This window comes from Lampris incognitus, chromosome 6 (assembly GCF_029633865.1).
Source record: "Lampris incognitus isolate fLamInc1 chromosome 6, fLamInc1.hap2, whole genome shotgun sequence".
Classification (NCBI taxonomy): Eukaryota; Metazoa; Chordata; class Actinopteri; order Lampriformes; family Lampridae; genus Lampris; species Lampris incognitus.
The window spans coordinates 17724005-17749684 of NC_079216.1; the positions used below are offsets into that span (position 1 = coordinate 17724005).

General features: G+C 43.8%; 1 protein-coding gene across 1 annotated transcript in view; it reads left to right on the plus strand.

Moving 5' to 3' along the window:
- itga11b (integrin, alpha 11b) overlaps nucleotides 1–25680 on the plus strand; it is a 54872-nt gene that overhangs the window by 2268 nt on the left and 26924 nt on the right. The window contains exons 3-11 of the mRNA XM_056281521.1: nucleotides 12897–13008; nucleotides 18806–18915; nucleotides 19776–19867; nucleotides 20627–20741; nucleotides 20852–20979; nucleotides 21528–21676; nucleotides 22132–22276; nucleotides 22536–22701; nucleotides 23692–23762. Of these exons, the coding sequence (XP_056137496.1) occupies nucleotides 12897–13008; nucleotides 18806–18915; nucleotides 19776–19867; nucleotides 20627–20741; nucleotides 20852–20979; nucleotides 21528–21676; nucleotides 22132–22276; nucleotides 22536–22701; nucleotides 23692–23762 (1088 nt within the window). The remainder of the gene's footprint in view (nucleotides 1–12896; nucleotides 13009–18805; nucleotides 18916–19775; nucleotides 19868–20626; nucleotides 20742–20851; nucleotides 20980–21527; nucleotides 21677–22131; nucleotides 22277–22535; nucleotides 22702–23691; nucleotides 23763–25680) is intronic.

A 25680-nucleotide genomic window follows, 5' to 3' on the forward strand; every position in this document is an offset into this window, starting at 1 on the left:
TTCTGAGTAGCCCCCGTTGGGAAGGGGGGGGCGGAGTTGATGGTGTTGGGAGACCAGAGCGAGCCTCTGAGGACTGCCTGCCAGAGCAGAGACTCGGGGCTGACCCGGGGAATGGGATTACTCACGTGTCAAACCATTATGTTCTAGAAGACAGTGGCTTCAGTGGTTTTTAGATTCTCTCTTGGCCTTTCGATGAATCGTTACTCGTTGAGATGATTTATGATTTTGAAGTTGATGGTGTTGGTGTGTTGATGTTATTCTTGACGTTCCAGTGTTGTTCACTCACCGCAAAAAGACTTATTTATCTAGGACAGTTATCTTGCTTTTATTGCTTTATTTCAAGCAATTGCTGATAACGTGTTGTCACCGCACTAGAAGATGTCGTCGCTTGTTTCAAGAAAGTGCACTTAGTTTTCTGATAATCGTAATTGTTTCAATACATTTACTCTAAAAAAAAAAGAAAGATTATCTATTTTTTTGGGGGGGGTTGAATTTCTTGTTTTGAGATTTCTTAGCCTGTTGAGGGAAAATTGCTTATAATAAGTCTTATCAGGAATCAGGAACAATGTATTGTCATTTCTTTCATGTACTTGCATACACAAAAGAAACGAAATGCCGTTTCCCCAGCTCGCAGCAGTGCGCCACAAAACACAAAAACACACATCCCAAATTTCCCAAAAACGACACCACCAAAAACATACAAAAACAGAGAACGAAGCAAAACAAAACAAACAAAACAAAACAAAACAAAACAAACTCAAACCAACAGTTAACAACGCAGTTCACTCAGTGCAACACAGTCCAAAGATTCCACTGTCCAGGAGAAGGAACGCCAGCCAGGATGACTCGGAACTGCCGGTCTGCATGGGCTAGCAGTTAGCTTAGCCTGCCCCGCTTCCGCATCCTGTCAGACCGCCAGGCAGGACCGTGGTCCCTGGGCCCACCGGACGCACCAGACCTCCCTCAGCTGATCCAACGCCAGCTCTCCCAGCCAGACACCTTCGACACCCCTCCCCGCACTCCACACGACAATACTAAAACACAGTCAACGCTAGGCGAGGCCGCCGCCAGACCACCCTTGGTGTTATCGAAACTGCCAGTCTGCATGGACTAGCAGTTAGCTTAGCCTGCCCCGCTTCCGCGTCCTGTCAGACCGCCCTCGGTGTTACCTCTTTGGGTACAGCTCCAGGCAGGGCCGTGGTCCCTGGGCCCACAGGTCGCAGCAGACCAAGCTCTCCCAGCCGGTCCAGCGCCAGCTCTCACAGCCATCAAACGAAGATAAAACAAACTTAGACACAGACATGGACAAAAACATTGTGTAGACGGTACTGGGTTAGGCTGCCGCAAACGTAAGTTCGCGCCGCCATCTTCCCACACCGGAAATTGATTATAATCATGAAACAAGCAATATCATCTATCAGTGGGGTAATAACTTTTACTAACACTGAGACTTAAAACAAGATAAAATACCTTGATAAATACATTTCTTTCGCAGTGTTGATCCCGCTGAGTCGGGGGGGGGGGATCTCACAGAGATTGGACTTAAATCCACATGTTAACACTGAGGACGTACCTTATTCAAGCCAGGAAGCCAGGATCTACAGGCATTGCTTCCACTCAGAACTGGGATAAACAATATTTTCCTGTCATCCTAGATGTTTTTGCAACCTGACTGGCATAAAAGTTGGATAGGGACTGCCACATCAAAACAGTGAAGGTGAAAACGGACTTTACTGCCCTTCCATTTCGAATCCTTCCTTCTCCATAGTATTGTCATAGGTGATAAAGCCCCGAGCTCTGGCACTATACCTGCACATGGCCCTGACCATTCCACAGGTGTGCACGTGTTCATGACCAATATATGTAGAATTTCTTTTTATTCTGTTTAAATTCATTACGATTGTTTAAGTAAACTTGTCTTGGGGGTCCGGGTGGCGTGGCGGTCTATTCCGTTGCCTACCAACACGGGGATCGCTGGTTCGAATCCCCGTGTTACCTCCAGCTTGATCGGGCGTCCCTACAGAAACAATTGGCCGTGTCTGCGGGTGGGAAGCCGGATGTGGGGGTGTGTGCTGGTTGCTGCACTAGCGCCTCCTCTGGTCGGTCGGGGCGCCTGTTCAGGGGGGAGCGGGGTGGCGTGATCCTCCCACGCGCTACGCCCCCCTGGCGAAATTCCTCACTGTCACGTGAAAAGAAGCGGCTGGCGATTCCACATGTATCGGAGGAGACGTGGTAGTCTGCAGCCCTGCCAGGCCATCACAGGGCTATATATATATATATATATATATATATATATATATATATATATATATATATATATATATATATATATATATATATATATATATAAGTCCTTGGTTCGAGCCCTGGGGAGTCCAGACTTGGTGGGTCATCCCGGGTCGTCCTCTGTGTGGAGTTTGCATGTTCTCCCCGTGTCTGCGTGGGTTTCCTCCGGCGGCTCCAGTTTCCTCCCACAGTCCAAAGACATGTAGGTCAGGTGAATTGGCCATACTAAATTGTCCCTAGGTATGAATGTATGTGTGTGTGTGTGTGTGTGTGTGGGGGGGGGGGGGGGCTGTGATGGCCTGGTGGCCTATCCAGGGTGTCTCCCCGCCTGCCGACCAGTGACTGCTGGAATGGGCTCCATCATCCCCGCGGCCCCGAGAACAGGATAAGCGGTTCATCTAATGGATGGGTGGATGGATAATACATATAATATATTATATATTATATAAGAATGTGATTATTTTTGTTTGTTTGTTGATTTCCCCCCTTTTTCCTCCCCAATTGTATCGGCCAATTACCCCATTCTCCCGAGCCGTCGGGGTCAATGCTCCACCCCCTCTGCCGATCCGGGGAGGGCTGCAGACTACCACATGCCTCCTCTGATACATGTGGAGTCGCCAGCCGCTTCTTTTCACCTGACAGTGAGGAGTTTCACCAGGGGGACGGAGCGTGTGGGAGGATCACGCTATTCCCCCCAGTTCCCCCTCACCCCCTGAATAGGCGCCCCGACCAACCAGGACACATACCCACATCCGGCTTCCCACCCCAGTTGTGCCTGTAGAGACGCCCGACCAAGCCGGAGGTAACATGGGGATTCGGACCAGAGATAACTGTGTTGGTAGGCAATGGAATAGACCCTAAAATATGTAAAAAAAATTGATATTTAATCACACCCAGATGACCCCCAAACCACCCAGATAGCAATTTTTTTTCTTTTCTGGAATGGGTCTTTAATAAATAAAAAACATTCTCCCAGTTGCGGCCACTAGAGGAAGTAATGTGCACAGTGACTGACGACCCAACCAAACAAAATAAACAGATCTCAGCGTTAACCACAGCACACTTTTACCGACACGCCAGAATAACTTTTGACAGACTTCAGTGTGTGTGACTTTCGACCTGTGATCCCTTTTATGGTGAGCAGCCGTCATACCGACTCTGGTTATTGTCGGGGCCAGACTGCACTGAGTGATGTTGTGCCAGAACTGTCTGTCTGTCTGCTGGCCTGATGTTGGAGGAAGTGACAGAGACTGAGTTTGGCTGCCTGTCTGCACAGCAGCCTGTCAGCCTGGCTTGACAACGTCACAGCTGCAGTTATCAACTAAATAACTCCCATCTTTGACCTGATTAGCTCGAGCTTTACTTTGCCGTGTCTTATTTGAAACCACTTTATGAAAACAGAACAAACCTTGTTTCATCTCCATCTCCATTCTTGCGGTAGCTACGTCAATCTGCCTTTGATTATATAAGCAGCTACCAAACATCTGGAAAATTGTTGGATTATGACAACAAAAAAGGAAAAAGAAAGCAAGACATAACAAATCCACAGGAAAAAAAATACCAAAAATATTTTATTCATGCCAGGGAATATCATCCCAATCGTCCTCCAACAGTCCTATGGCAGGAAAAGAAGACAGTGGCTTTGACAGAGTGGCTCAGTCTGTAGGATCCAGGCCATGGCTGTCTGCAGGTCTGATGTCTGTGTTGGACCTCCACCACGTATCTCAAATCTGCCAAGTCTTCCCCGCCAGCGCCAATAAATTGACCTCCCTAGCTCTGCTCAGAGACAGATTCCTCTCACCCATGAGCAAACAAACAAAACCTCAGGGCAGAGGCAGTTTATTTGTCATTCACCTCTTTTCCATTATTTTCTTGCCCTTGGCAGCCATATTTGTCACTGTCTCCATCAATAGCACACAAAGCCTGACAGCCAGGTCTTCTCACCAACCTTGGTGAAAAGGTGGGTGGCAACACGTAACGTAAACATTTTTATACTCCGATTCCTCAGTCTTCTCTAGTTTATGGTGCACCCCTGGACATAGCTTGCTCAAAGCAATTCATGCAATTTACACCTTGAGTCAAGAGGAATTGGACTGTGGACCCTATGATTAAATAATGCATCTCTGCGAAGCTTGGTTTCTATTCTTTACTTCAATAAACCCAAAAGTCATATTATAGTGGAGTAATAATACTGTGCTGTTCTTATCCTATCTATCTATCTATCTATCTATCTATCTATCTATCTATCTATCTATCTATCTATCTATCTATCTATCTATCTATCTATCTATCTATCTATCTATCTATCTATCTATCTATCTATCTATCTATCTATCTATCTATCTATCTATCTATCTATCTATCTATCTATCCATCCATCCGCCTGCCCGTCTGTCGGTCCGTCTGTCTGTCTGTCTGTCTGTCTGTCTGTCTGTCTGTCTGTTTGTCCATCTGTCTTAGGGTTTCCACGCATCCCTGAAAACCTGGAAAACCCAGAAATGTATAGTCAAGTCAAGTCAAGGCAATTCTATGTGCTATGTGTATAGCCTAATATCACAAATTACAAATTTGCCTCAGGGGGCTTTACTGCAATACAACATCATATTCTTAGACCATCACATCAGATAAGGAACAACTCTCTAAAAAAAAACCTTTAACAGGGAGAAAAATTAGGAAGAAACCTCAGAGAGAGCAACAGAGGAGGGATCTCTCTCCCAAGACGGACAGATCTGCAGTGGATGTAGTGTGTACAGAATAAAACCCAATTTATAGAATACAACATCTAAAGAGGGTAAGAGAATTATAACAGAGTTAGAAGATATATGAAGAATACGATGAGGAGGATGCCAAGTAGTGTCCAGATGCCACTGGAACAGCCTATGACCTGAACCATGTGACCACCATCACCATGTAGACCTGGCAGGAGGACAGACTACACATGCACACAGGGCAGACTCACCTCACACCATTCACACACATGGGAGATGAGACAAGAAAAGACATTAATCACACATTGAGGAGAGTGAAGGATACAACATTGAAACAGGATAACAAAATTATATGGACTTATATGTATATAAAGAATGTAATGAGGAGAATGCCAAGAAGCGTTCAGGTGGTGACCAACATCACCATGGAGACCTGGGAGGAGGACAGACTACACGTGCACATGGGAGAGACTCACATCACACCATTCACATACAAGGGAGAAGAGACAGGAGAAGACATCATGTGAGAGAAGAGAACAGGTTGCAATAGTTGGTAATCTATACGCTATAATCTCATCAACAGAACAGTGCTTGGTAAATTCACTGAGACAGAAACCAACCCACCATGCAGTACAGGTCGTGAAGTACTCAATTTAAGGCAACTAATTGAAGGTTAAGGCAAAAAGATAAGTTTTAAGTTTGGATTTAAAGGACTTAACAGACTTTGATTGTCTGACCGCAGCAGGCAGGTCATTCCACAAGAACGGGGCCCAATAGGAAAAGGCCCTGCCACCAGCTGATTTCTATTTAACTTTGGGTACACACAGGAACCCTGTATTTTGAGAGCAGAGCTTGAGATGGAATATTATGGTTTAAGGGGCTCAGACAGGTATGATGGGGCAAGCCCATATAGGATTTTATAAGTCAGCAGAAGCACCTTGAAGTCTGATCTAATATGGATAGGAAGCCAATGAAGACAGACAAGAATTGGTATAATATGGTCAAATTTTGTAGTTTTAGTTAGGATTCTAGCTGCACCATTTTGAACCATCTGAAGACTTTTAGTACAATGTGGCAGACCTGAAAACAAAACATTACAGTAATCGCATCTGGATGAAACAAATGCATGTCTTAGAGTCTCTGTGTCGGCTATAGACAGGAAAGACCAAATTTTAGCTATGCTACATCAGTAAAAAAGCCAGTCTTGGTGATTTATTTAGTGTGTTTATCAAGCCTCTGCATTAATAACTTGAGTACGATCATTAGCCCTTATAGGAACATACACCTGAGTATCATCCATATAGCAATGGAAATTTATTCCATGACTGCGTACAATTTGGCCAAGGGGTAAAATCTAAAGAGAGAAAAGTGGAGGGCTAAGAACTGAGCCCTGCTGTATGCCATATCTAACCACAGAGAAATGTGATGTCATATTATAGCAGACACACTGTGTTCTTCCAGATAAATCGGATTTAAGCCAAGAGAGAGCTAAGCCAGAGACACCAAAATTACGATTAATTCTGTCTAATGGTATACAGTGATAAATTGTGTCAAAGGCTGCACTGAGGTCCAGTAGTAGAAGCACAGAGTTGGAATCAGAGTCCATAGCTAGTAGAAGATCGTTCATCACTCTGGTCAGAGCGGTTTCAGTGGAGTGATGGGCCCTGAAAGCCGATTGAAAAGGTTCATATAGATAGTTTTCTTACATATGGGCCGAAGGTAGTTGATACACAACTCTCTCTAGTACTTTAGAAAAGAATGGAAGATTAGAGACTGAGCGATAGTTATTAAGAGATCCTGGATTGAGGTATGGTTTCTTAAGTAGAGGTTTGACCACAGCTGCTGGGACAATGCCAGTAGTAAGTGATAAATTAACAGTGTCTAGCATCGTAGGTCCCAGGAAAGACCAGAGGTCTTTAAAAAGTTTTGCTGGTAAAGGGTCAAGTAGGCAAGTAGTTGGTTTAGATGCTGACATGAGTTTAGCCAAAGTATTAAGAGAGATAGTCTCAAAAGCTGAATTAACATCAGTGACTCATTGTACAGATATGAATTTGTTAAGACAGGATTTGCAGGAGTAGTTGGAGTTGAAGAACTAATTTTGTTTATGATTTCATCAACCTTGTTGCAAAAAAAGTCCAGAAACTCATGGGCCATGAATGGTCAGCAGCTAATAAATGGCTGCGTTTTAGTAAATTTAGCTACAGTGTCAAAGAGAAGTATGGGATTAAGTTTACTATTGATTAAGTGGGAGAGATACGCTGCTTTCACAGCAGAAAAAGCATGCTTGTATTTCAATTAACAGTCATGCCAAGATAGGTAAAAACTTCCAGTTTTGATTTTCGCCATTTACATTCCAGTCTCCTGTGGGTCCATTAAGAGCATGTGTCTCATCATTAAACCAGGGTGTAGGCCTCTTTAGTCACCTAGCTCTGGTAGTGAGAGGTGCAACTGAGTCGAGGTGAGTAGAGAGGGCCACATTTAAGTCACTAATGAGATTTTCAACAGAGTCTGTCTCTACAATGAAAGGAGCCAAGACTTCAGGCGGTTGCTGGCCAAATGCAGCTACAGTGGAGGGACCAATGTGGCGAGTGGCAATTACATCTGTGCCGACATTAACAGGACAGGCCAGTGATACTTCAAATTTAATGAGAAAATCATCTGACATAGCAGATGTGGTTGGCAAGACGTTTAGATCAGAAATAGCTATCCTTTTAGATAAAACCAAATCAAGGGTGTAACCACTGCAATGAGTCAACTCTGAGTGAACCCAAAAGTATCAACAAGAGCCAGAAAGGCTTTACTTGGAGGATCACCAGTCTTATTCACATGAATATTGAAATTGCCAAGAATTGGAATCTCATCAGAATGAGTAACAAGACCTGAGATAAATTCTCCAAATTCTTCAAGAAAGACTGAGTAAGGGCCAGGAGGCTGATACAAGTATCAAAATGTGGACTGAGCAGAGTCTATTCGTGGCTGAAGGAGATGGACTTAGAATAAGAGCCTCAAAAGATTCGAACTTAGTTTCAAGTTTAGAAAAATTGAAAATAGGCTTAAATATTAAGGCGACACCCCCACATTGTTTATTTGCCCAAGCTACATAAGCATAAGTATAGTGATGTGGGGAAGCTTCATTTAAAGGAACGAAAATATTTGGTTTCAGCCACGTTTCACATAATCTAATCATATCAAAACTATGTTCAACAATCATTTCATTTATTAGTAAGGCTTCGGTAGGGTAGACAGTGATGATATTTATGAAACCAAATTGAAGTGTCTTGTTGAAGGGATCAGTAGTAGGGAGAACTTTAGAGCTACCACTAGATGGAGCATTAATTGTAATTAGACACCTTGCATTATTAGTTGACAATTTTGAAGATCTACGCTTTGCACGATGTATGATCACACCTTTGATAACATAAGATGTTTGATTCTGTAGTTTATTAGGTGCTTCATTGCACATTTCACTACCACCAGTGGTAGGAATTTTAGATTATTATTATTCACGCATTTAGGAGAGGAGAGCTTGGGAGCAATACAGCAGGGAAGGAAGACAGTCTCTATGACCAAGCTGTCAGTCTGATCTATACTATGAGAAATTCCCTAACTAGACATATTAACTAAACTAGTTGACTCCACATTCACACTAGATTTAAACCTTGCAGGCTCTCTTATCACATGCAGCCTGCTGAATGATAAGGCCCTAGTGTAAAACTAAACGTAAACAGCAATCTATATTGCTAGACAAAAGAGCGGCGCTATCCCCATTAGGGGAAATGCATCTGCTTTCAGCAGGTAAGGGCAGCCCCAGAAAGAAGGCCAGTTATCAACAAAGCCGAATCCCTGTTTATTGTAGTAACGAGCCAGCCAGCGGGCATTGAGGTGAGCCAACCAGAGGTCCATTGAGGTAAGCCTGCTGTATCTCATCATTACCCATCACGGGTAAGGGACCAGAGACAATTAAATTGATGCTGACACATCTTTGTAGCAAACTCGAGCATCCTGGCTAGGCTGGCTTTTGATTGCTTCATCCTAGCATTATTGGTGCCGACATGAATAACAATATTGCTGAAAGTAGTGGGTCTGTGTGCCTGGATTCCCTGATTCTCCCTCCGTGATGCCTGCACCCTAAGATTAGCCTATCCTCTGTGTCGGAGACTCTGGCCCTGCGTAAACATTGAACCAAGGCTGGCGAAGCTACTCCAATATTTCGGGTAATGGAGTCACTAGCGTGCGTTGCTTTACTCGGTCGACAGGAGCGGGTGAGGGGCGAAAACCAGTTTGCAGTCGGGAGAGGTGACTGCAGGTCTACCAGGCTACACGACCGGTGGTTTGCGCTTGCGAGCCTGCCCACGCCGGCAAACAGAGACTGTATCTGCCGATGAGGCTGAGCTATTGCTAATGTATTTTTTTGCCCGGTGCGGGATTCGTACGGGGTGTACTGCGCCACAAGGCGACATCACTAACCGCTCGACTAAAAGGTCAGACCCGTTAGCTAGGGGCTAATGTGTCTTATTACTAGTTTACACTAATAATAGTAGGTCAGGCCCAGAACTATCTGGAGTGCCCATCACGTCTTAAGTAAGCCTAGCTGAAGGAAGCTGCTCTAACTCACGGACACGTTTCTCTGGTAGATACAACCAGTGGCGCCCCCAGACATTTTTCATAGGGGTGGCCAAATGGGGCCACTGAAAATCTTGGGGTGGCACACCAAAACCAAAAGCCATGACTGAATTTCAGAAATTCGATGATGCTGTTGTACTATACTGTATAGGCTAGTTGAAAACTGTCAACATGAGAGTTAAGAAAAATATACATTATCGATTTAAATGAACAGCACCTAATGTAAAATATCAGATAGATGCATATTATGCATAATCAGAAGCATATTCTGCATATGCGACTCGTGGCTGGGGGGGCCAGTGGGGGGGCCAGCGATAGTATCAGGTTGGCCGTGGCCACCGCTGGCCACCCCTTGGGGGCGCCACTGGATACAACCTGTCTGTAACTGCAGAACAGTCACATGCCATCGAGGCTGCTTTGACTGCAAATGCAACAGAGCTAACTGCTAAGCAAGGCTAAGCTCGAAGCTAGTAAACCGACTCTTATGTTCGTGCCCCCCCCACGAACATAAGAGTCGTTAGAAAAAGAAAACTAGTGAATCTAGCGATAAATGAACTAAGCATGGCAAATAGTGAAATCAGTAGAAAAAATTAAGAGGATAGAGTAGAATATAGCGGAAAAGCGATAGTAAGTGAATAAACAGCGGCTGTCAATCTCACAAAGCCGAATATCACGAAGACGGAAGCTGGAGGTTGGTAGGAAAGATGAGCATTTACCAGCCTAGGCTAGAATTGTCTTCCAGCCATGGAAATGATCAAATTAATCAAATATCCTGGGAATATTATTTATGCTGTGGAAAATTGTTAACTAAGGCTATAAAATCATATTTGTGCCTCCTTGGATGGTATATTTTCACAGCTGAGATTGCACATCAGTGCTTGAATTTTGGGTGGTATGTTCAATGTGCAGCTAAAAGTTTGATAGTCCATTTCACAGTCCACTGTTGAGGCTTCCACTGATAGTTAATACAATATAATATGACCTTCTGTGAACAAGAAATGGTATAAATTAGTATCCAAGCAAAGGTACGGGAAAATTATTTCTTAAAAGGAATGGAAGCTCTGTGTCTGTCTGTCTGTCTGTCTGTCTCAGCCCTTCTTCTAGAGCAGTCAAGCCTGCCAGATTTCTATCAGTCCTCTGAGAAAATGATCCAAGTTTACACCCCCCCCCACTATAAATTCAGAGGCAAGACAAGGAAATAGTCAGAGGCACCAGGTCAAAGGTCAGGTCCAAGGCTCATACTACCATTTCATTTTCCCTGTTCTCTGTCATAGGAAAAATTCTCCTTTATCTCATCATTAGAACGCAGGGTCAGCTTCAGAACAGAACCCCTGGAGCTGGTAAAAATTCAAAGTCTTGCTCTATGGGTGCTTAAATTTGAAGATGCAGTGCAAAGGATCTCTCTCTGTCAACTTCCAAGCCAGTTATTCAGACTGAGATGACTGATTGTGTCTACAGCAGACAAAAAAACCCAATCCAAATAATGAGGATGTGTTATGTTCTACTTGTTCACCGGGCTCAGGGCTGTCCTGAGAGCACATGATGTGGTACACTACATGGCCAAAAAGTATGTGAACACCTGAACATCATCCCTGTGTGTGCTTGTTGAAGATCTCATTCCAAAATCATGGGCATTAATATAGAGTTGGTCCCCCCTTAGCTGCTATAACAGCCTCCACTCTTCTGGGAAGGCTTTCCACTAGGTTTTGGATCATGGCTTTGGGTATTCCCTCCTATTCAGCCACATGAGTATTAGTGAGGTTGGGCGCTGTTGTTGGGCACCAATGAATTGCAACGCTGTATGCGGTCATTGCAATTTATCCCAAAGGTATTGGATGGGATTGAGGTCAGGGCTCTGTGCAGGCCAGTCAAGTTCTTCCACTTCAAACTTGGCAAACCATATCTTTATGGACCTCACTTTTTGCACAGCGGCATTGCCATTGTGAAATAGAAAGGGCCTTCCCCAAACTGTTGCCACAAAGTTGGAAGCACAAAATTATCTAGAATATCATTGTATGCTGTAGCAATAAGATGTCCCTTCACTAGATCTAAGGAGACTGGCCCAAACCATGAAAAACAACCCCAGACCAATATTCCTCCTCCACCAACCTTTACAGATGGCACTATGCATTAGGTCAGGTAGCATTCTTCTGGCATCTGCCAAACCCAGATTTGTCTTTCAGACTGCCAGGTAGTGGAGCATGATTCATCACTCCAGGGAACAGATTTCCACTGCTCCAGAGTCCAATGGCGGTGTGCTTTACACCACTCCAGATGACGCTTGGCATTAGGCATGGTGGTCTTAGGCTTGTTGGATAGGTGGCATCCTATGACGATGCCACGTTGAAAGTAACTGAGCTCTTTAGTATGGTCCATTCTACTGCCAGTGTCTGTCAATGGAGATTGCATGACTGATTTTATGCACCTGTTACCAATGGGTGTGGCTAGAATAGCTGAACCCACTAATTTGAAGGGGTACCCACATACCTTTGGCCATGTAGAGTAGCTTCAAAATCAGTGAATGGGTTTCATGTTCCTCCCTCTTGTCACAAAATGATCTTTCATTGAAGCACAGATGTCTTCAAAATTCTGACTAGATGAGCATTTAGTAACCAAACAGAGTTATGACAATGAAGGTAGTTAAACCGTTTTGACCCACTTTGATATTTGTTAAGAGGAGGATGTCATCTGTTCTAATTTTTCCTTGCAGTAGAGAACAAAAATGATGCCGTTGTCATGAGTTTTTGAACAGTTACATTTTTGTCATAGTTTAATAACATATGTAGTATAACTAATATAGTTAACATTGATTTGCTTTTTAACATAAACTAAAACAATAATGGGTTAAAAATAATCTCATAACATAATGTTTTTGATCAGACTCTGTGGTGTGTTCATCAGTTTGCATTTCCTATATGATTCTTACCTCATGCTGGTTGCTTGTTTGAAACCCTTTGGCATAGAAAAATTAATAAAACTCCAAAAGCCCATGGCTGTATCCGTAATAGGGCCATTCTCAGTTTCTGAGAGTAAAAGGCCTAGGTCGTACCTGGTATCTTCCTGTGACCACTAGTAAAAAACTGTGGTTGTACTGGACAGCTCTCAGCTGGGAAAAAAAAGAGCTGGCTGGAGTTGTACCGAGCAGCTCCTGTGCGCAGAACTGTATGAATATAAAGCAGTCCTGATAAGTCACTCACCAGAAAACACATTTTACTATTAACTGTCTTGTGAGATTATAGTGCTGTACTCTTAACAGCTGTCTTTTGTCTGTGTTTAAAGGTCTTCACTACTGCTTTAACTTTGATACAAAGAACTACAAGCTCATCCCTGGCTCTAAGGACACCCAGTTTGGCTACACTGTCCAGCAACATGAAGCAGGAGGGCGCCAGTGGTAAGACCCTGTCCAACCATGTCCAACCACATCGCAAGCAGCTCCAAGAACTAGAAAGTGCAAAGCCATGTGTTGCAAGGTTGCCTCCCTTTCCCATTTGATGGTGCTCAAAAGATGGTAGCAGGCATCAACTTAAATGTTACAACAACTCAGCAACTTTTAGTGTGCCAATTGATTGTTTCTGAAAGTCTACTACTACTACTACTACTACTACTACTACTACTTTCGGCTGCTCCCATTAGGGGTCGCCACAGCGGATCATCCGTTTCCATCTCTTCCTGTCATCTGCATCTTCCTCTGTCACACCAGCCACCTGCATGTCCTCCCCCATCACATCCATAAACCTCCTCTTTGGCCTTCCTCTTTTCCTCTTCCGTGGCAGCTCCATATTCAGCATCCTTCTCCCAATATACCCAGCATCTCTCCTCCACACATGTCCAAACCATCTCAATCTGTCTCTCTTGCTCTGTCGCTTTGTTTGTTTTGCTTTTTTTTTTTTTTGGTTTCTGAAAGTGTAAAAATTGAAAATGCGGTCTTCCATATAATATAATCTGTAATCCATAATCTCATGAACGGTTTGGGGACAGGAATAAAAAATGTCTTGCCGCCCGGTTGATCACTGTAACATGAATATATTTTATAGTTTCCCCAGCAACACCTTTCCACCATTTCCCTTCCCTTTAGCTGTCTTCTTACTAATCAAGAATGATCTATTGTACTGTTGTCAAATGTTGGAGTAAGCAGAGAAGATGTCTAAATGCTGATTATTAGTCAAATGGTGCTAGAGCTATCAGCCATCTAGTTAAAATCAGCCATTGGCCAATAATGTAGCACACATCAGTCATTGATATAGTTGATAATGCAGTGAATAAGTACAGCACATTTCATTGCTTCGTCTACAATATTTCACACAAATACACCCTTTTATTACAATTCTCTCTAAGGGCACAACACACACATATCCATCTTACTTCAAGGTACAACAATTAAGGTTTTGGATATAACAAGTAACTGTGGCACTGTAGACCCAAAAAGTTTGGTTCTCGAGTCTGAAAAATTTCAAGAAACTTTTCCAGGAAGGTTCAGCGCTGTCCTCCCTTCACCCTGAGACCATGAATCATGTTGGATGTCAGAGGTCTCCAGGAGAGCTCAGTGCATTTCACTCAACACACAGTTTATCTATTGACCTGACAGAGTTTCCACTGCGTGTGATAAGTGGAACATATCTGTTGGACAGTATTTATGACCTTCTATGAATTATTTTGCTATCATGTGTATCAGATGGGTTAACATGCTACTGCCTAATAACTTTAAAAAGCTCCGTAAATAATTGTACATACAATACAATGGCTAACAAAACACACACACACACACACACACACACACACACACACACACACACACACACACACACACACACACACACACACACACACACACACACACACACACACAAACACACACACATGTACAAATACACATAATACACATGCAAACAGAAACACTCACAGTTAAACAGACACACACACACACACACACACATTATTATGATGCGGTATGGTCCTTGGCACTGCTCGATAATGTCGTCTGTCAGGGTGTGTGTGAGTCTAGTGTGGTGGAATATCATATCCCTCATCTTTATGCCTCTACAGATGTTTCCAATGTGAACAAATGCTAAGAGCCCATCAAATACCAGCAGAAAGGGACTGTGAGACCGATTTAACTACATCAAGCTGCATCCTGCTGTGTCACTAGGTTGATCAGAGCTGAGATGTGATGAGATGAGATGAGGTGAGGTGAGATGAGATGAGGTGAGATGAGGTGAGGTGAGATGAAATGAGACAAGGTGAGATGAGAAGATGAGATGAGACAAGGTGAGATGAGACAAGATGAGATGAGACGAGGTGAAGTGAAGTGAGATGAGGTGAGGTGAGATGAAATGAGACAAGATGAGATGAGAAGATGAGGTGAGACAAGGTGAGATGAGACAAGATGAGACGAGGTGAGATGAGATGAGATGAGGTGAGATGAGATGAGACAAGATGAGACAAGGTGAGACGAGATGAGATGAGATGAGATGAGATGAGACGAGACGAGGCGAGGTGAGGTGAGGTGAATTGTGTGACTTTTCCTCTTCACTCCAAACATATGACACCTAAGTTTCTCCCTTTAAGATCTCCTTCCCTGTCCTCAAGTCTTCTCTGCCTGTCTCTCTTCTCATTTCTTCTCTTTTTTTTCTCCTCCTCCTCCTCTTCTCCCCTAAAAAAATACAAGCAACAGCAGCAGCAACAGTCACCCTCAGACAGTGATTACGAGATCTATACAACCATTCTTTGTCAGTCAGCCCATCGGGTTAAAGTCCTTTTGTGGCTCCAGGTCGGGTTGGTTATCTTTAGTGAGAGACTGTCTCCTTGAAGCCAGCTGAGATGGCGTAACATTCCCCCAGTATCTGTGCTGTTTTCAACCTGGAAGTCTGTCAGCCATGACGAATACCTTGTGGTCTTTCAGGATTACAAAATCTTGGCCTTTGAAGTCGCAGGTAAATAAGTGGAAAATATTTGCTATTTTCTCAACTGGCTCTCCTGCGTCCCGAGGCATAACGGCTGCTCTGGAAACTATGTGTTGTGGTGTGTTATTCCCCAGCCTCCCTCTGTGAAGACCATCACTGGGCTGGGAGGTGGGAGAAGAGGGGGGGGGGTCTCCAGACTAGAGAGATGTTTTTCTCTGCAGCCCGGTGGTGTTTGTATTCCTGGTATTAATCTGACACCCTCAGTTGCAGACGATAATGAGGCCAACAGAAGTAGATATCATCAAAATGATATATGTTTGCTATGTCCCTTTTGGGTTTCCTTCCTACCCTCTTGTCAGTCAGTCATCCGTGATTACTTTATTTCTCCCCGTGTCTCATTGCCCCTCATCTTTCCATCGCTCTCCTTGTCACTTTATTATCATCAAGCTTGGGCCACATATTGGTTTTTTTATTGTAAGGATGCTGCAGCAATGGCTGTTGACTTCACTACTGATAACTGGTGTCGCTGATCTGGAATTGCAGCTCATTCTACCGTGATGTTCCTTCCATCATTATAGATAGGAGAGTTTGATATCTTAAAATGCAAGAAAAGTGCAAACGAATTGTTGACAAATGCATCAGTGCCAGATCCCCCACACTCGCTGCAGCCCCATGTGTTTGGGCAGCTCAGACATTGTGGTGCTGTGTGTGACGAGGTCAGACCCATTGATCCGTGTTGACCTGCAGTCAAGGCCAAGGTCAAACCGCCACCAGTAAATGTTTACAGTACAGTTCCAGTGTCTTTACGAAGCGTGCTAACTATTTCTCCATGAGGTCTCCTGAGGAGGGTAGGCAGTGTTTGGTCTGTTTTGAGGTCATGAAAGTGACAGTGCATTCTTCATTTCACTCACTACATTCTTATTCACTCTTCTTTTAGCTCTTCACGGACTCGTAGTGCATTTTCCAAACAAGTGGTTTTCGACCAGTCATCCAAAACCCAGAACTGCCCAGAAATATTTCACCCTCATGTTGCCACCGACTGACCCAGAGCCAAACAGAAGTTTTGGGTTTACCCAGGTCTGGCTGACCTAGTGAACGCTTCCCACTGTCTGAGCCATCAGGCTGGGGGGAACGTGGCTTCAGACAGTCACTCTGTGGGCTGAGGTTTTGGATGAGGTGCATCAGGCTCTCCGCGACTGCTTTGATGTGGATGGGAGATGCAATACCAAATTTTAGGGTAGCATCGTACTGTGTGTCATTTCCTCAGCTATGTGACTCAACCCTGTTCCCAGAACTCCTTTCCAAAACCACATGTGGTCATGTTTACCCCCTTTATTAACGCTAATAACCTGCCGACACTGTAGCGGCTAGACTCACATTTAAACACAATTACCGCTGATTGCTTTAACAGCTGTTGCTGGGGTTTGACGGTAACATGCCTTGACCTCCGTACTCGGTAATGTAAAGCAATGCCATAGTGCTCGGTGCAGTAGTGTCAGACTCTGCAGCAGAATTCCGTCTAAGTTGTTAATATTTCATGGGAAAGACTTTCCATGTTGTTCACTTTGGCTTAACCAAAGGATAAAGATAGACCCGCGTTCATAATGTGCAGGAATACTACAGGGCCTTTGCTGTTTCAAAGTGAACCTGACTGATTTGGACTGTGAAAAGGAGATCTGACATGATGAGGTGTAGCGATCAATAGTTTCACTCTAAAATGCACATTGGGGATGTATTCCTGAAAATCTCAATTTAAGCATTAATTTTGAGACTGAAATAAAAAAAAAGAACTTAGCAAAGGCCAAGACTGAAGCTATATGTATGGTCAAAGCAACCTGCTTGGGAGCCCCGGGACAAAAATGTACTGTGGGTCCCTACCAGCCCGCCTGATTGTCCACTCTCTGTACCCTGTCTCATTGAGGTGCACAGCAGACTAGACATGGTAGAAGGATATTTTTTGCAGAGGTAACAGAGTAATTCAGTCAAAGTTGGAATAAATGGGCCACCATTTGTCATTCAAAATATTCAAGTGCAAAAACCAACTTCCAAGACCAGATTTTAACACTACAAGACAGGGCCTCAGGATTACATAATAATGCAGAGCCCTGATATCATTTCAGATTATTTTGTGCTTAAAATGGTGCATATTCCTAAACAAAATTTAATTTAATCAAATTAACACAAACCAACAGATAAATAAAGAACCTGGGGCCTTTGCGGCCCCTTGGGGATCCAGTTCCCCGGAGCAGTTGCCCACTTTATGTAGTCAGTAATCCAGCCTTGCATCTACAAAAGGGAGAAAATTGCAGACAAAGTATCAGAATCAGGGGCATCTGGGTAGCATAGCAGTCTATTCTGTTGCCTACTAACATGGGTATCGCCAGATCGAATCCCCGTGTTACCTTCGGCTTGGTCAGGTGTCCCTACAGACACAATTGGCCATGTCTGGGCATGTGTCCTGGTTGCCGCGCTAGCGCATCCTCTGGTCGGTCGGGACGCCTGTTCGGAGGGGAGGGGGAACTGGAGGGAATAGCATGATCCTCCCACACACTCCATCCCCCTGGTGAAACTCCTCACTGTCAGGTGAAATGAAGCAGCTGGTGATTCTACATGTATCAGAGGAGGCATGTGGTAGTCTGCAGCCCTCCCTGGATCGGCGGAGGGGTTGGAGCAGCGTTTTTCTTTACAATACCAATACTTTTGCACACAATTTGAGATGATTTTTGATATCATCAATGTTTTGTGACCTTCAGAAAAAAAATCTAATGACCCACTCATATCAATTCTACCTGGTCGCCTCAACTGGACTTCTCCCCCTTTGTCAGCTTGATTACAACATCATTGATACTGTTGAGGAACACACAGGAAAACTCTTTCAGTATGTGTGTTCCTCTGTAATTTAAGCATAATTGTTGCAAAACATCAGCTCCACATCTGGTCCGTCCCGTCCCTGGCACGAAGACCAACGGTGTAGTAAGCTCATCTACTATTATGATGAGCTAAGCGACAGCGAGAGAGATAGGATGATCAAAGATAATAGAGACGCGACAAGGAGAGCGATAAAGTGTTGATGGGTGGAGAAATGACAGGAAAAGAGGGGTAGAATGATTGTAGATGATGAATTAGTATGGGGAAATAAAGGTGAAGAATGTTGCTTTTTTTTCCTCTTTCCCTCACTCTACCAGGTGCTTCTCCTCTCCTCCCTGAAGCTGGTCTTTGTCAGATTTACTGGTAAGACCTCCCTCTTGAAAAAAAAGTCGTACTGCATGTCATGTTTCTCTCATTCAGGCTGCTGGTTGGAGCTCCGTTTGAGTCCACTGGTGACCAGCAGACAGGTGATGTGTACAAATGTCCTCTAGACACCAGAGACACTACCAACTGCTCCAGACTCAACCTGGGTAAGCTGCAAGCCTCATCTTTTACTGTATTAAGTTCAAAAGCTACGCTGTTCAGAGCAGACTGGTGTATTCTGGCCTTGTAAAACAGAACTACAGAAGATCTGGGCGTCCGGGTAGTGTTGCGGTCTCTTCCGTTGCCTACCAACACGGGGATCACCGGTTCGAATCCCCGTGTTTTACCTCCAGCGGTTGGGCATCCCTACAGTCACAATTGGCCATGTCTGCGGGTGGGAAGCCGGATGTGGGTATGTGTCCTGGTCGCTGCACTAGCGCCTCCTCTGATCAGTCGGGCCGCCTGTTCGGGGGGGAGGGGGAACTGGGGGGAATAGCGTTATCCTCCCACGCGCTACGTCCCCCTGGCGAAACTCCCCACTGTCAGGTGAAAAGAAGCGGTTGGTGACTCAACATGTAGCCGAGGAGGCATGTGGTAGTCCGCAGCCCTTCCCGGATTGGCAGAGGGGGTGGAGCAGCGAACGGGACGGCTCGGAAGAGTGGGGTAATTGACCGGATACAACTGGGGAGAAAAAGGGAGAAATAAAAAAAGAGAACAAGAGAAGAGCTGTGTTGTGTTAAGAGGATGGAAATCAGCTTGCAAAGGCAGCCGCATTACTGTTATAGGTGATGTTGCAATTAAATTTGGGTTTGCATGGTGAATGTCACTGGGTTGATTCTGTTGACATTTATCTGTTAAGTGTTTGTGCTAATTAGTGTAATTAGTGCTCCTGTAGAGCTCAGTGGGTAGGACATGACAATGAAGCTGCCAGAGTTTCACTGTAATTCTCAGTGTCTGGCTTTAAGTGAATTGCATCACCACCATATACAATCAACTTTAGCTACATCTGTTTTTTGTTTTTTTCCAGGGAAGGTTTCCCTTGATAACGTGTCTGAACGGAAGGACAAGATGAGGTTGGGAATGACTCTGGCCTCCAACCCTAAAGACAACAGCTTTGTGGTGAGTCAGACAATGCGTGACCTTACAGAAGCTTTGATGTAAATCAGATAGACGGTAACCCTAAAGACAAAATGTCCTGTCCCATAAAGAAGCTCATTACAGTAAGAGTTGTTCTGTGATATCTACTGACACAAAACCTTGGCAGTCACTGACAACTAGTCTCAAAAGAATGGTTGTCAACTCGTTCTACCAACCCAGAGTTGTGTAACTGAGCTAAGAGCTCAATGAATAAATATGTGCAACACAAAAAAAAACAAAAAACATAACATCAAAATGTGATGCTGTTGCTAATGAAGTATGCAAGTGTGCTTACTCTCACTAACTGATTCACAGAACCCCCCCCCCCAAAAAAATGTTGTACAATTTAATCCAAGGGGCTAAAGTCATTGGTGACAAAACATTTTCTGACGGAATCCTCAACACTATATTTTATTAGAAATATGTGGTTCATTTTGAAAATATTTTTCCGCCAAAGTGAATATGTATCATTTTGGAAATGAAACTTCATGTAGGGATTTTTCTGTGGGTATGAAGATATGAATGTTACAGAGAAAGATTTGAATAGAAGGTAATCCTCCCTGACTTCCTCTTCAGTTAGTCTCCTGTAATAAATCTGTTCTCGTCGGTTTTACCACTATGTTAATACAAGAAAATTACATCTGAAAAGTATCACAATTCCTTTGAAATTCTTTTCCTGAGTATAATGAAACTAGGGAATTAAGAAACAACCATCACAAGAATGTGTCTCTCTGTCTTCAGGCCTGTGGCCCTCTCTGGTCTCATGAATGTGGCAGCTCCTTCTACAGTACAGGGATCTGCTCCAGAGTCAGCCGAAATTTCAAGTCCTCCTATACCATTGCTCCAGCCCTGCAGAGTAATCAATAGATCTATCTATCTATCTAGATATCTGTCTGTCTGTCTAACCGAACCTAATCTATCTAGTTTATCTTGACCTAAGTAACTGGTATTATTTGTTCTGCCCAGGATGTGAAACCTTCATGGACATAGTGATAGTTCTTGATGGCTCTAACTCTATCTACCCATGGTATGAAGTTCAAGAGTTCCTCATCAATATTCTACACAAGTTCTATATCGGCCCAGGTCAGACTCAGGTTGGTTCATTTTTCTCAGATAAAGCCTGTCTTCTACCCAAAATCTCAAAGTTTTTCAAGGTCTGAAAAAAAGAATGTTGATCTTTTAAATTGACTGGGTTTTAAAAAATTTATAAAGGTCATGAAACTCACTTGACATGTGAGTGACCATGAAAACTCAACACTCCCCAGCGCATCTACTTACTGGAATAGGAGTAGGAGACTGTGGTTATACCAATACAACTGTGGTTATAGTATGCTTCTGGTCAATTTGAGCAGGAGACAGTGGTTGTACTAGGCAGCTCCCAGTGACTAAGAGTAGAAGACTGCTGTTACACAAGATGGCTGGTCAGCAAGCGGTATAGAGCTGCTCAGTGTGGAAGTGTATGAATGTGAAGCACGACAGTGCTGGTAGAGACCATGGTGCACAGCAAAACCTTCCCTAGAGCAAAAAAAAAAGGTTAAGCAATCCATTTTAGTTTCCTATTTCTTGTATGGTTTCAGTGGCATCTGTTAGTAAATTAAGTGGGGACAAATGAATATGGATCTCATGATGACTGTTTTCTCAGGTGGGAGTAGTTCAGTATGGCTCCAGGGTGGTCCACGAGTTTGCCCTGAAAGACTTCCACTCAGTGGAAGAGGTGGTGGGTGCAGCCAGGGAAATCCACCAGAGGGGAGGAGAGGAAACACGTACAGCATTAGGCATCAACGTGGCACGGTATTTTAAGAAGAAAATCTCACTCATGCTATCAGAAATTAACATCTCCAATCTCATCAGCCTTCCAAAATGTTGGCCTAAGTTTTTGACCCACATGACTCGCTTACGATCCACATCTGATTGCTGACTACTGTTTGCTTTATTGAGGGGATAGCTTCTCTTGCCGAAAAACAACCTAAGCAGTTAAGATGTTTAAGTGGCTTGGTAGTCCTCCAATTAACTTACATTGGTGTCAGTTTAGGGAAAAGGTGACTTCAGTGCCAAGAGTTGGTTGAATACCTGAACCTTCCACCCCTGGTACTACCCCCCCCCCCGTATTTCCTTTCCTTTTTTCTAAAAATGCTAAAGGATTACAACACTTTTTTCGTCAGAAAAAGTATAGGTGTCACATTTTGTGAATGATACTGTTTTCTGGTGGGACAGAGTCGATCAGCTAATCAAGTTTTGCCCCCCAGATCAGAGGCATTCAAAAGAGGAGGTCGCAAAGATGCAAAGAAGGTGATGATTGTGATCACAGATGGAGAATCTCATGACAACCCAGACCTGTTTCAGGCCGTGGGTGACAGCAAGAGAGATAACATCACCATGTACGCCATTGCTGTGAGTCCGTAGCTCTTTCCATATTCACTCAAGAAACATGGATTACTGTGCTAATTTCCATTGTTGCGCTGACTGCAGTTTCCATAACCCGTCCACTGACATCTTCTTGTTCTGACAGTCCGACAACTACTCTGAATTCCTGCAGACTGCCCTTGTGCTCGCTTTCTTTCTCTTTCTTAGATGTTTCTAAAAAAAGGTAAACAGACTTTATAGTCTCATATGCTCGGCTCTGCTTAGTTTCTTGTTGCTTTGTCTCCAGGTCCTGGGCTACTATAACCGCCGTAACATTAACCCTGAGGACTTCTTAAAGGAGATCAAATTCATAGCTAGCGACCCTGATGAGAATCACTTCTTCAATGTGACAGATGAGTCTGCTCTGAAGGACATTGTGGATGCCCTGGGAGAGAGAATCTTCTCTCTAGAAGGTATGGTTGAGGAGCTGTGGCCATTAACCTTACACATGGCCCAGCTCTCCTTGGAATTCAAATATTCAGTATTCATACATTAATACACAATCAAATTTGTTTGCATAATGTGATGGCTATGGGGGAATGACTCAATCTCTGTTCTGAGGAATTCCCTATAAGCAGCTTGGCACAAAACTCCCTGATTAATATAGGGGTTGCTTGATGGCACATATGAAATTATACCAAGTTTACTGTACTTCATTTGTCAACATGGCTCCTCTTCTTGTACAATAGGGTTTTGACCTATAGCTTGTAAATAAATGCATCTTGTTGCTATGCTATGAGGAAGAAAAAAAACCCCTCAGTTGTCTTTGTGATAGTGATGTAAAAGTTGTTGCTGGGGTGTCCAGGTAGTGTAGTGGTCTATTCCGTTGCCTACCAAGATGGTGATCGCTGGTTCGAATCCCCTTGTTACCTTCGGCTTGGTCGAGCATCCCTACAGACACAATTGGCCATGTCTGCGGGAGGGAAGCCAGATGTGTCCTGGTCACTGCACTAGCACCTCCTCTGGTCGGTTGGGGCACCTGTTCGGGGGCGGGAGGGGGAATTGGGGGGAATAGCGTGATCCTCCCATGTGCTACGTCCCCCTGGCGAAACTCCTCATTGTCAGGTGAAAAGAAGCGGCTGGTGAATCCACATGTATTGTAATCTGCAGCACTCCCCAGATCAGCAGAGGGGGTGGAGCAGCGACCGAGACGGCTCGGAAGAGTGGGGCAATTGGACGGGTACAATTGAGGAGAAAAGGGGGGGGGGCATTGCTGAAATTGAAAAGTTACCTGATGCCAGTTTGATGATCTAAAGAAAACTATAATGTACTATATAATACTCGACAAAGGACAACATGACTTGTTTCTTTTAGAACTATTTAGAAGAAAACAGTGATGCTATAAGGCTTATTCACATTTAACTGCATTTGTGAAACCCAGCTGTTCTCTTTGTTCTGTTCAGGAACCAAGAGCCAGGGGCGAGAGTTTGGTCTGCAGATGGCCCAGGCTGGCTTCTCCTCCCACATAGTACAGGTGAGACACTCACTTTTACACGCTTGTCCTTTAGTGGATACTTCTATTTAAAGGAATTTGTAATGAGCATATTACAAGGTCAGAGGTCAAAACAGCAGCTCCCAGACAAATGTCTCACTCATAATATCTTTGTGACGGCTGCCAGGTCTAGAAGGCCGGTTCTGTGATGAATTGGGTGTTTCTTAGGCTTCATTAGAATAGTTCGGGTGAGAGGCTTGGGCATGATAAACCATCTTTTCTTTGGTGTTCAAGAGCGTATTTCCATCTGTCCTTTGTGGGCAGCTGTTTGATAGTTTGTTTCCGACTAGGGCATTAGCTCGTACTTCAGTAATATTTGCACAGGAGGCATCAGGAGAACTAAGCAGGGTGAACACTTTACCTTTAAGGAGAGGAGAAGAGAAGAGGAGAGGAGTTTATTTGCATGCGGAAATGACCTCTCTGTTGACTTGTTACAACTATCAAAGTGTGTAAAATAAGTGCAACTCAACAGCGACATCATCATCTCTCTCTCTCTCTCTCTCTCTCTCTCTCTCTCTCTCTCTCTCTCACGCTCTCTATGTCAATTCAATTCAAAGGGCTTTATTGGCATGAAAGTTTTACAACAATGTTGCCAAAGCATCAAAAATACAGTTTGAACGGTACACAATAACACTAATAATGAACATCAACACAACATTGTAACGATCAATAAAGAAACAATAAAACAGCCGTAACAATAGAGAAACAGAAGTAGATTAAAAGGTGGGGCATGGGTTGTGCTGCTTGTCTCGGGCTGTGACAAGACCTGACAGATCTCGCTGCATCTATGGCTCTGACACTGTTTTCCCGGATACATGTTGCATTTTGCTCTGGTCAGAGAGTGTGTCCAAGTCTTGGAATTTACATTTAATTTTTGTGAAGAATTTTGTTTTTAAGTCTTCGTATGTTCTACATTGTAGCAGGAAGTGTCTCTCTCTCTCTCACTCTCTCTCTCTCTATGTCGCTCTCTCACGCTCTCTGTCTCTCTCTCTCTGTCATTCTCTCTCACTCTCACTCTCTGTCTCTCTCACTCTCACTCTCACTCTCACTCTCTCTCTGTCTCTCTCACTCTCACTCTCTGTCTCTCTCTCACACACACACACACACACACACACACAAGTTGTGAATGAATTGATTACCTGGGGGGGGGTTTATATTTACTATCAAGATTTTTGGTCTTGAATGAGCTCTGGCAGTGTTAAGGCAATAGACGAACCCTAGCGAGCAATGCTTTTTCTGTCTTGCAAAATGACTGTTGTCTTCAGCCATTGTAGAGAGATGGTGCTGAGAAATGGTAGCACCACAGAAATATTATTGTTCCATTCCCAAGGACAAAAAAAAACAACATTCATATTTGACATTGAATTCCATGAACGAGGTGAGGAAAATGGCGGTATGGAAACTTTGTGTAACAGAACAGATGGTTTTTCTGAAACTGCCACTGGCCAGCGAAACTGTCTTTCCATCACACACACACACACACACACACACACACACACACACACACACACACACACACACACACACACACACACACACACACACACACACACACACACACACACACACACACACACACACACACAAACAGCCACATACACACACAACCAGCCAACTGAACAATCTCACTCTGCCTCACACAGGCACACAATCAAAGAAATGCACACACACACTCACTCGCACACATTTCCTGAACACCAAAGTTTCCTTCTCTTTATTTTCTGGGATGAAAGGTTAACATGTGGTCAGAGTCAAAGTGGTGGGAATGTTTGAGATTCTGAAAAGTGGCCACAGTAATTGCATCTCTAAAAAAGTACTAAATTAAACTCAAATGACAAAATGTTGCAGTAAGAAAAATAGATTCCTGATATCTATAGTTCAGCATAGTCGTGGTCATAGT